This window comes from Bactrocera oleae, chromosome 5 (genome assembly GCF_042242935.1).
Source record: "Bactrocera oleae isolate idBacOlea1 chromosome 5, idBacOlea1, whole genome shotgun sequence".
NCBI lineage: Eukaryota > Metazoa > Arthropoda > Insecta > Diptera > Tephritidae > Bactrocera > Bactrocera oleae.
The window spans coordinates 68,742,548-68,753,337 of NC_091539.1; the positions used below are offsets into that span (position 1 = coordinate 68,742,548).

The 10,790-nt window shown below is 36.3% G+C and overlaps 2 protein-coding genes across 6 annotated transcripts; one reads left to right on the forward strand and one right to left on the reverse strand.

The window, feature by feature from the left end:
- Positions 1-1,034: 1,034 nt before the first annotated feature.
- On the forward strand, positions 1,035-2,801 carry LOC106615816 (uncharacterized). The gene is made up of 5 exons (XM_014232172.3): positions 1,035-1,324; positions 1,386-1,776; positions 1,838-2,018; positions 2,079-2,281; positions 2,342-2,801. Exons 1-5 carry the CDS (start codon positions 1,149-1,151, stop codon positions 2,642-2,644), a joined length of 1,254 nt encoding a protein of 417 aa, XP_014087647.1. The 5' UTR covers positions 1,035-1,148; the 3' UTR covers positions 2,645-2,801.
- On the reverse strand, positions 2,750-9,607 carry Hexo2 (Hexosaminidase 2). 5 transcript variants are annotated; one of them, XM_036365598.2, is made up of 8 exons: positions 9,255-9,607; positions 8,469-8,875; positions 8,011-8,286; positions 5,875-6,275; positions 5,715-5,808; positions 5,413-5,631; positions 3,036-3,841; positions 2,750-2,976 (listed from the first exon to the last, which is right to left on the reverse strand). In XM_036365598.2, exons 3-8 carry the CDS (start codon positions 8,088-8,090, stop codon positions 2,795-2,797), a joined length of 1,782 nt encoding a protein of 593 aa, XP_036221491.2. In that variant the 5' UTR covers positions 8,091-8,286; positions 8,469-8,875; positions 9,255-9,607; the 3' UTR covers positions 2,750-2,794. The 5 variants fall into 5 exon arrangements, with proteins under 5 accessions (XP_036221491.2, XP_036221495.2, XP_069966844.1 ...); XM_036365602.2 differs by lacking the exon at positions 8,469-8,875 and having other exon boundaries at positions 8,011-8,290; XM_070110743.1 differs by lacking the exon at positions 8,469-8,875 and having other exon boundaries at positions 8,011-8,424.
- Positions 9,608-10,790: the final 1,183 nt, after the last annotated feature.

Consider the following 10,790-nt stretch of genomic DNA (forward strand, 5'->3'; position numbering starts at 1 on the left):
CAAAACAAAACGTTAACTTGTTGCGCATTGCTTTACGTGAACAGCTGTACCGGCAAATTTTTAACGTTAGATACAGGCTTGCCAAGCTCGTTTATAGTTTTCTGCTACCTTAAAGAATGAATTAAATACAACACTGTAATAACAAATGTATATAAGGCAGCAGTAGATAGTTGCAGTGAAGTTGAGCTAGTTTTAATTAATCAACAATTTCCAAATAGCTAAAACATCTCAACATTTGCTTGAATAGTTTAATCTGAAGTATTCATACAAAAATTTATATAATACTATATCAATTATACTTATACTAACCAATCAGATATATACTATCAAGTGTTTATGTATTGTAAAAACTCAAGTGTTTACTTTGCTATTGCATTCTTTGAGTTTGCTTTAAATGAGCATTTTAATGGCGTCCAAATCAATTTGTATGAAGTATCTATTTTAGATATGAGGTTTATGACAAACTTACCATATTAAGATTAATTAGCTGTATGAATGAAGTATATTTAGACATCCGCACCTATCTATGACGCCAATTTCTAATTACTACGCACCAACCATAATATTCTGTAAAACCGGAAACTGTCAACTGGTTACTTGTTTCTTGCATGAATTCTTATATTAATTTATTTGCAACATTTTCATAAACTTCTAAGTCCGTTATTGTTCCAACATTATAGTGAGAACGTTTATACTAATCTTTCAATTAAACTTAGAATCTATCATTGTATAAACCTAGGTTTATATTGTTATCAAAGTTTATCTCTTTTATGCACGCTTAATAATAGTTCCGAAGAGCTTGTTTTTCCATCTAAAAAAGCTGTAGTATAAGAGGGCATTAAGTTGATGCGGGAGCTAAGTTTAACGTATCAGAAAAACCAACGTATGCCAAGAATTGCAACCGTCACTAGAAGTGCATTTAATTTATGTACATATGTATATATATCTAAAACAACAACACTAAAAACGTTTCGCTAATTCTATTGTTTTATATGTATTCACATACACATCTATATATATTGTAAATGCATCAACTACTGGCTGTAGTCTGTAGCAGTCGCTCGAAGTGATAACAATTAATTTCAAGTGCGGGTGGAAAATTTCTATTTATTTATTAAATATTTAAAATTTACAGTTATTGGACAATCATGAGTCTATCCGAAATTTCAAACAAGTTCACTGAAAATACGTTGGATGAAATTATCCAGAAAGCCGGTGGCACTAAGCACACTTCCTATAAATTTGGCGAAGGTTTCAAGAAAGGCGACTCCTATCTGAGTAGAGTGTATCGACTTACTGTCTTCGGCGTAAATGAGACTAATGGGTAATTGCTTTCATTTACAAAAAATTTAATTGTAAACAAAGTAATCAAAGTTATATTACAGCTCAACACTCGAAGTGCATCTGATTTGCAAAGGCATGCCGGATAATATTGCGCGCCGAAAAGTGTTTCACTCAGCGGATTTCTTCCGAAATGAAATAAATTTTTACACAAAAGTGGTGCCTGCTTGGGAAGCATTTCAAGCGCGTCGCAAGCCCGCCAATTCATTTACGGAATACCCAAAATGTTTCGCTTCGCACTGTGATGGTCAAAACGATTTTATTGCATTGGAAAACGTCAGTTTCCGTGGGTATAATGCGCCAAATAGACAAGATTACATATCCCTCGAAGATGCGATATTGACTATGCGTACATTGGGACGCTTCCACGGTATTTCATTAGCATTCCGTGCCTTAGAGCCCGAAAATTTCGAAATAGCCGCAAAAGGTTTGGAGGTGAGTGGCTAAATGCATTATCTTTAATTTTTTTTTTTAATGAAAATTGGATTTTTTGCAGGAAACATACTATAATGAAGCCAAACGTTCCTGGTATATTGGTTTCCTCGGTTTAGCCTGTAATGTTGCTAAGGATGCAGTGGAAAAAACTTATTCCGGCACAGAATACGAAACTATAGCTAAGAAGTTTTTACAACCCACACCGCTGTATGATGATCTTATAAAACTTGTTTCATCGGACTGTAAGTACACATTAACTTGAAGGTTGAAATTTCTTAAATATTTTTACTCAAAAAAATCAGCACCACTCGCGGCTATTGGACATGGCGATTGCTGGACACCAAACTTTTTAACCCGTTACTCTAAGGACCAGCATCCAGAGGCTATCGTTATCATAGATTTCCAATTAGCGCGTCGTGCTTCCATCGCCGTCGATATATCATTCTTCATCTACTCTTGCACAAGTGAGGCGCTGCGTGAATCTCATTACGAACAGCTATTGAAGGTAATTTGTAAGAATATTTTTTTGAGGTGACTAGTAAACTTCTTTATCGTAACACTTTAGGAATATCACCAGAGCGCTTGTGCGCTGATCGCCGATTTAGGTGCTGATCCGACAGCGGTCTTCAGTTGGGAAGCTTTCCAAGAAGAAATGCGCCGTTTTGCGCGATTCGGTTGCGGTATGGGCATTGAATCATTGCCAATGTCATTGATCGAAGACGACGAAGTGGCCGATTTGGATGACATGAAGGAGGATGCAGTGCTCACCGATGTCTGGAACATCAAGCCATTTAAAGAGCAGAAAAAACGCGAACGCATTGCACAGATTTTCAAGCATGCCATTGATCAAGGCTATATAACAAACTAAGCTAAGAAAGTATGTCCATTTTTATTATTATATAGTAAATAGGTAGCAAAATATATGTGCAGCGATTCCTATGTAGTGCAAAAGTTGAAAAAAAATTTCTAGCAATATTTTAATATTTTATATTTGTATTGAATAAATTTGAATAAATATCTACAAACACTGCCCCTCGTTCAGCACACACCACTTCGGTATGACAGCGTCGGGTTTTATGCCGCGCGACAAAAGACGTTCGCGATAACGTAAGAACCGTGTCTGCACCAGCAAGCTCGATAGTTTCGGATTCGCCCATAGTCGTTCTGCTGCAGCACCAGCGCGTGGCCATATACGTGCCTCTGTTTTAAAAAATATATTTACTGCTACATAAATTATAATTTATTTTCACCACACTTACCCACAGAACTCTGATCCACAAACTCACTCCACATGCACACTTCACCGCCTAACACAAGTGGATGCACTTCCATGCGATTATCATACACCTTCTTCCAATTGTGATACTCCGTACGTCCCCAGAAACCATGATCCAAATACCAGGCATCCTTCGTAGACACTATAATGCGATAACCCTTTAGCAGCAAATCGTTGTTCAGAGTTTTATCTGATTCCACCCACGTTTGTATGATGTAACGTTCTTTGGGTAGATGCTCGACTATAATATCGGGATCTGTCAAGTGACTCGACCACAGTATTACCGATTTGGGTATTGGATTACGTGCATACTGTCGCTGTGTTACATTATCCCATGAGTCCAAGTTTTTCTGATGAAATTCTGCCCACAGCTTGTAAAAGCTGCGTAAACTCAAATCATAACCGGTGTCGCGCATGCGACGTGTTATCTCGTCTGTGCGATTCCAGCAGGGTATAAACACCTCATCGCCACCCATATGAATTGTCTCCTCGGGTGCATTCACCTCAGCAAGATCTTCGTAAATCTCTTTCATTATGCTATACATATTCTCGTTGAGTGGATTTAATTGCCCACATGGTGGCTCAATGCAATATGAACGCCAAGGCTGTTCATTGACACAGACCGCCATGTTGCCAAGCCCCGACATGGGGCCCCACTGCCAACCATTTCCAGCATGTGAGGGCCCATCGATTTCGATAATAATGCGTATGCCGCGCAGGCGTGCGTAGCGCACCATGTTTTGAGTGTCGACGCGGCTGTAAACCAAATCGGGTCCGTAGGCGCCAAACCTTGTGGTTTTTGGTGTGGTAAAAAATATATTCGAATTAATGCAAAAGCCGTTCGGATCTATCTTATTTTGTTTAAATTTGCTTTATGTTTGTATTGTTTACAACATTTTAATCTAAATTTTAATCTTTTGATTTAAAATCCACTTTTTAATTTTTATACTCTTGCAACATGTTGCTACAGAGTATAATAGTTTTGTTCACCTAACGGTTGTTTGTATCCCCCAAAACTAATCGAGTTGGATAATCGGTTACATGCATATACATATGTACAAGTATTTACATGATATATAAATGGGGCGTGGTACCGCCCTCTAATAGGTTCAATGTGCATATCTCCTAAACCACTAAAGTTATAATAACCAAAATCACTGAGAACAAATCTTTTTACAATCCCTACCGAGAGTGTGAAAATGTGTGAATGAGAATTCTGGTGTGAATTCTGGTGATAGCCCCGCCCACTCCCCATATAACGGTTTTGATTAAAACTACTAAAAGTGCTATAACTCATTAAATAAAATAGTCAGAGACTTTGAATTTTATGCGTAGAATGGTACAATTTCGCTTAATCGGAGCCAATATATAATTTGGACAATGGGCGTGGTACCGTCCACTTTTAGATGAAAACCCATATCTCGAGATCTACTGATTTCAACCAAATTTGGTACATAGGACATGACATGTTTATGTTACAGTGTAAAAATTAGCGAAACCACGCCTACTTCCCATATAACACAAATTTAAGTTCCATCTTATATTTTGACTTTCCAGTATACGAATCAAGCACTAATGAATATATTGAAATAAAACTTTGCAAAAAGAGTGCCTTCAAGATATGCTATATTAAGTCTAAAAATTGTCAAAATCGAGCCATAACTGTATAAGCCCCCATATAGTGAAGATGTGGACCCAAGTGTCCATGAAAGACTTTTTACCGAAATAATCGTTCAATGTACGATATATATAATTGGAGTTTGGAGAGAACCCTTTATAATATAATATTATATCTATATTCCGAAATGGATTGAATCGGGTCAATACTTCTCTTAGCCCCCATATACCTAATAGAAAGATTTTGGAACTTCCGACTCACTTTATGCGGTATAAAGTGAGTCGGAATATCAGCCAATATGTGAGTCATCTTAATAAAATTGAGCGGGCGCGTTTTTTTAATAACAGTGCATCTATCTGTGAGCCTAAAATGAATTAAATCGGGTGAAGACATGCCCTTTTCAAACATTTGGTTGACTTTACTGCTTATATATTGGTGATGGTATGTGAGGTACCTAAATTATTTTCGTTATTTGGCTGGCCTTGATCCTTGCCAGTTGCAAGAGTATAAAATGTTCGGTTACACCTGAATTTAGCCCTTTCTTATTTGTTTTATTTGTTATTATTTTTTTTATTATATTATTAGCTGATTACTAATTTTAATAAAATAAGTGTTTAGAATAATAATCTTATTTTGCTTTATTTTTTTTTCAACTTTTTTGTTTCTACATCCATTTCGTTTCATCAAATTTTTGATTATTTTCATCACTTATCAATCATTCATCCATCATTCATATACTTACTGCTGTAATTCGGGAACTCTCGTAATTTCCAGTGGAAAGCTTTGAGTATCGACCACATGCCAGTGCAGCACATTCATCTTCGAGGCTGCCATACCGTCAAGCACGCGACTGATCACCCGCAAAGGCATATAATTGCGAGCGGTGTCCAAAAGCAAGCCACGATGCGGGTAAATGGGTCCATCGCGAACTCGAGCAGCTTTCACCAACAGCAGACCATTTCTATTTTCAATTCAAGCAGAACAAGAACAACAACTAGTATAGTATTTAAAATGTAAGTAAATATTAATATAAGTCAAACCTACTCTTTGCTGCCTGTTATGAGATTACTCAAGGTTTCCAGCGCATGCCTAGCCCCGTAGACTGTTTGCGCTTTGATATCAACAAACATAGCCATCTCTATTACCAATAAAAAAAAAACGATCATTATTGAATTTATTTTGTATCTTTATACGTCATTCCCACCTGTTGTGCGCAAAATCAGCTGATAAGTCTCATTCGTGCCCCAGTCTAACACCAAACTATTCGAACTAACTGTAGCCTTTACGTAAACTTCTTTGCTATTCGGCAGCGAACAGTTCCGCAGACACTCCTTCAGCATATTACTGACGAAAATGCGATTCGACTCTCGCAAATACTGCGTGGTAGCCGGGTCGGGCGCCACCACATTGAATCTCACCTTCCAGGGGTCGAAACGCACGCGTTCGTTGGATAAGTTGCAGTCGCCATTGGGCATGGGCCAGATAGCACCATATCTGCCGCATGAGAGGCGACAATCATTCTGGCTCTCGAAGCGCTTGGCATCACCAATATTTGCCGCCGAATCGATGACACACAAATCTGTTGAGGTGCAGATCCATTTGGCGCTGGAATGAGTAAAAAAGCTTTAGTCGAATTAAGCTTATAAAATAAGTAAATCTATTCTAAGAAATTCATTTCAGTAAACAATTAGTTCGATAACTAAATCGCTGCACCCTCCTTTTAAATAATATATGTATGTATGTAGTTAGATAATTCATGTGGTTTATTTCACAAAATCTCTCTTGCTTCCACCATACTACAGTATTTTTCAAAACTACTAGCAAAGTGACAATTCTATGACAAATTACGTACGTACATAAGTATAAACCACCAACCACGCTCCCGTTAATATGTTTTAAGCGGTTAGGTTTACGAAAAAAGAGACCATTTTTTAAAGAGTATTTTTCAGAGGTATCTAAGAACCTATTTTTCCGAGGGGTGTTAAATTTTCATTCTTCATTTATGGTACATATATTTACTTTAGATGTCATACATTTTGTTTATTTTGTTCGAATATTTTGCAAAATATGATGCAATAGCAAGTTTGTAAATATTGGGTCGTTCACTAAGTAATTTCGTTTTTTTTTAATGCGGTTTAAACACACGTTTTTGACGTCCTGATTTGAGGTGAATGTTCTTCCATTCGAAAAAGTTTTCAGAAACCGGAACAAGTAATAGGCCGAAGGTGCCAAGTCTGGAGAATATGGTGGGTGTGGTAACACATCCCATTCAAGCTGAAAAAGCTTTTGACAAGTCATCAAACTTGTATGGGGTCTCGCATTATCCTAGTGGTACACTACACCTTTTCAATTGACCAATTCTGGCCTCTTCTGCTTGAGTGCATCACTAAATTTGTCCAGTTGATCACAATACACTTCAGAATTAATCGTGTAATTGTCGGGTAAAAGCTCAAAATAAACGATCGCTTTGAAATCGAACCAAACAGACACATAACCTTTTTTTTGGTGACTATCGGCCTTCAATATGGTATGAGTTAGTTAATGACCATGATCTTTGCGCTCTATAAATTATTGTAAACCAATCCACTTGTCGTCGCCAGTTACAATGCGCTTCAAAAATAAATCAGTTCTGTGACGAATTTCGTTCTCTAAGAACATGAGGAACCTATATGGTCGCATTAGACAAATTTAATCTTCCAGCAATCTGTCGAGTTGTTTTTCGACGATTTGCATCGACCAACGACTTTATTTTATCCACAGCGGGTTCAAGTTGCCTTCCAGGACGTGGTGCATTCGCAAGATCGAAATTGCCGGAAAGAAATTTCGGAAACCAATTTTGGCATTCGGCGTTCGGTTAACACATCTTCTCCGTACATATCCCATTATTTTTGCCTTGCTTGAACTGCATTTTTACCCCTTAGATAATAAAACAGTAAAATATGCCGAAAATGCCGTTTTCGATCTGCCATCTTTGATAGAATACCAAACCATAGGCACCAAATAACAAATTTAAGAAAATTTTTGACAAAGAAGCCTTACTATATCAGCTGTTCAAATATATAACGGTAAAGCGGCTAAGTGTGAAGTTGGCTGATTCAATATGATCAGCTGTTGTCATCAAACGAAATTACTTAATGAACCATCCAATAAATGGGCGTCATCTATTATGTAGTATTTTATTATACATAAGTATAACCTTGCGGCTAATTCCAATACTAAAGTAATTTGATCAAAATTTTCTGGACGGTTTTATGGCATATAAGGCACCAAAAAAAAAACAATTGTTTTTTAAAATAAAAAATAAATTTCTAATTGAACATTAAATTAGTGGATTGCTTACCTTTCTTCGACTGTCTGGGCTGTGGCTATTAGAAGGAATACAACAATGGTTAAATGCAGGAACTCGCTGGTTATGGCCATTTTAAAGTTAAATTATATTTTGATTCGTTGTTTGAATATTTCATTTATAAACTATTTTCAGAAATATTAATTTCTGTGCTCTCTGTTTCCTTGTTTTTATTAATTTTAATTAAATATATATAATCCTTTAAAACATGCTTGTTTTGAACATTTGATTAGCACACATTTATTTTTACTGCACTTAACTATGATTTCACTGTCTTAATATAAACATATACGAATATGAATCAGTTTTTGCACGTTTTACAATCAGTTTACGGCAGTTACGATGCCAGCTCAAGTTCGTTGGATTTTAGTGTTTAATGCCATCCAGTTCATAATAGAGAAAATATGTCTGACGAAAATTGGTGGGGCTTTATAAATATTGGAAGGACTTACGCTTCGGTTCAAACAGTTGTGCAAATTACGCTTTGATTAATCGCTGACTAAAACTGCTTTTTACTCCACTTGCGAAGAACTGATCCAATCAATTATTTATACCGGTATAGATTGCTTTGCTAGATTTTTTAATAAATGTAATATTAACTAGTTGTCAATAAGTTTTAGTTATGCGCAAAATTATTCATTACAAATATTTGTTGCGCTCATTTTTAAGCACGAGATTGCGAGCTTGGAGCAATCCAAAAAAATATTATTAATATAATATTGGTTTATAAAAAGTTTTTCTAAAGAATGCGACGCTTGTAAGGACCAATGCGAACACCCGTTTATATTTCCTTTCAAAATAGTTTAAGAGCTGTTCGGAGAAGGCTCAAAACATATAGGACGATCCACTTGTCAAAAAACTACAAGCAAAAAAAAAAAACATAATAATAATAAACTCATAAGAGTATTTTTCTAGTTAACGACAGATAATCAAATAAATATTTACTTAAAAAAAATGTACAAAATATTGGCAAAAAAATTAAGTTTTCATAAAATCGTTTATAAACCGTACTAAGTGCATTATATTGAAATATGAATACATTTTTGTATGTATGTACGAGTATGTATGTTTGTTTATACGCGAGACTTGTTCTGAAAATGAACCGCACATCTCACTCACTGGTTCAAAATGCAGTTTGCAATCCGTGCCAAATTACTTCACAGTAGTTAATCAAACAAGTACAAAAAAATATGTAATTATCACATATTCTACTTCTATATAACGCTTTTTACAATTACCTGACAAATCAGAACAAAAAAAATTACACTTCTTCACATCTCCATTTAATTTTATGTATTGCCAACAATATTTTAAGTAAATATACAGAATATTACATATGTGCATGTATTTGAATTGCTAATTCAATAATGCATGCCAAAGACCCTTCGGCTCGTTAATTAGCTAAATATTGCGACCCCCTAGAGCGCCCAACCATTGAAACGACCACTAGACTGGCAGTCGCGTTCGCCGTTAGTCGCACGATCGTTACAACGTTACAATTCCAAGTCTCTTGTAGCGCTTGGTACTACTGAACGCGCTCGATCACCGGTTTCCATGCAATTGGAACCGCTGCAGAAACTCGACTAAACGCTTTGGATTGCACGCTACAAGCCTAGCTCACGCGACCACCAATATTGTGCACACATATATTTGTAAATATGTATGCAAACCGTATTTATTGGGCATGGAAAACAATAGAGAGTCTGTGTGTGGTCAGAACATTTCAAGACTAGTGCAAAATGGTTGCGAAATGGAATGCTTCAAACAAAGGCTTGAACTTCTGTCGAATACAGAGTTTAGTCATAATTTCTATAATTTAAAATCTCGTTTTGTTCACTGTTTTAAAACAGTTCCGTTCAAACAATATTCATACACTTTCTTAAAAAATACAATATTTTATTAATCTTTGGATGTATTTTGGTTGTTCCCCAATTTGGAAGTTGCCACATATGTGCTCAAATTGTTTATTATTAGTGAAACATATTCTGGGGTTTCAGCTGTTCATTTTGCCAGTCAGCAATGTAAAGAGGCGAAAACAGCAAAGCATCAAAAGCTCAGAACAATGATTTCTTCAGAGGTTAAAGAAATATATTATATAAATAAACAAATCGTCCTACAATTTTCTTTAGATTTCGCTTATGTAGTTATTCAACTGCCGCGACAGTATTGTCCACAAAAATACCAGTTTCTGGTTTACAAAACGCACCATTGGGTACAATAATATTTGCATGTGTATACATTAAGGAGGACAAACGATGGGGGATATACCCTGTTGGTGGCACGGTTTAGGTGGAGAGTGGCATGCCATTAAAAGACTCAATAAAATATGTACCTCTTTTGTAGATTTATTATTGTAGTTGCATTGTTGCGGAGCAATGGTACACATTACGATGGACTTTTTGCCACTTATGGGAACAAAGAGAAAACTGTAAATACAATTATGTGTGGTGCGAAGCTGTAAAGCGGTCTACGCGTAAGACTCGCATAAATAAATTAAAGAATGATAATAAAATTGTTGACACACAATATATCAGCTGTTCCACTTACATGTGATCGTTTTTGAGGCGAGGAAGCGCTGAGAGCGATTTAAAAATAAGAGAGTGAACAGTGCAGAGATCTTCGTTAAAAGTGGGTACTGGAGTTTAGAGAAGCTATAAACCAGCAACAGCTGTTTACCAGCGACAAGTATTAATTAATGTGCTGTAGCCAGCTTAGCTACTAGGAAAGTGGGTAACGCCTTTCTCATATAGGTATTCCAACGTACTGGACAACTG

Bases quoted from the DNA above. Each gene is read 5' to 3' on its own strand.
- Hexo2 (XM_036365602.2), bottom strand. From the start codon at position 8,090: ATGGCCATAACCAGCGAGTTCCTGCATTTAACCATTGTTGTATTCCTT. The intron at 5,809-5,874 runs GTGGGAATGACG...TATTGGTAATAG, and splicing joins GCTGATTTTGCGCACAACAG to AGATGGCTATGTTTGTTGAT. The intron at 3,842-5,412 runs GTAAGTATATGA...AAAAACCACAAG, and splicing joins AGAGTTCCCGAATTACAGCA to GTTTGGCGCCTACGGACCCG.
- LOC106615816 (XM_014232172.3), top strand. From the start codon at position 1,149: ATGAGTCTATCCGAAATTTCAAACAAGTTCACTGAAAATACGTTGGAT. The intron at 2,019-2,078 runs GTAAGTACACAT...CAAAAAAATCAG, and splicing joins AAAACTTGTTTCATCGGACT to CACCACTCGCGGCTATTGGA. The intron at 2,282-2,341 runs GTAATTTGTAAG...GTAACACTTTAG, and splicing joins ATTACGAACAGCTATTGAAG to GAATATCACCAGAGCGCTTG.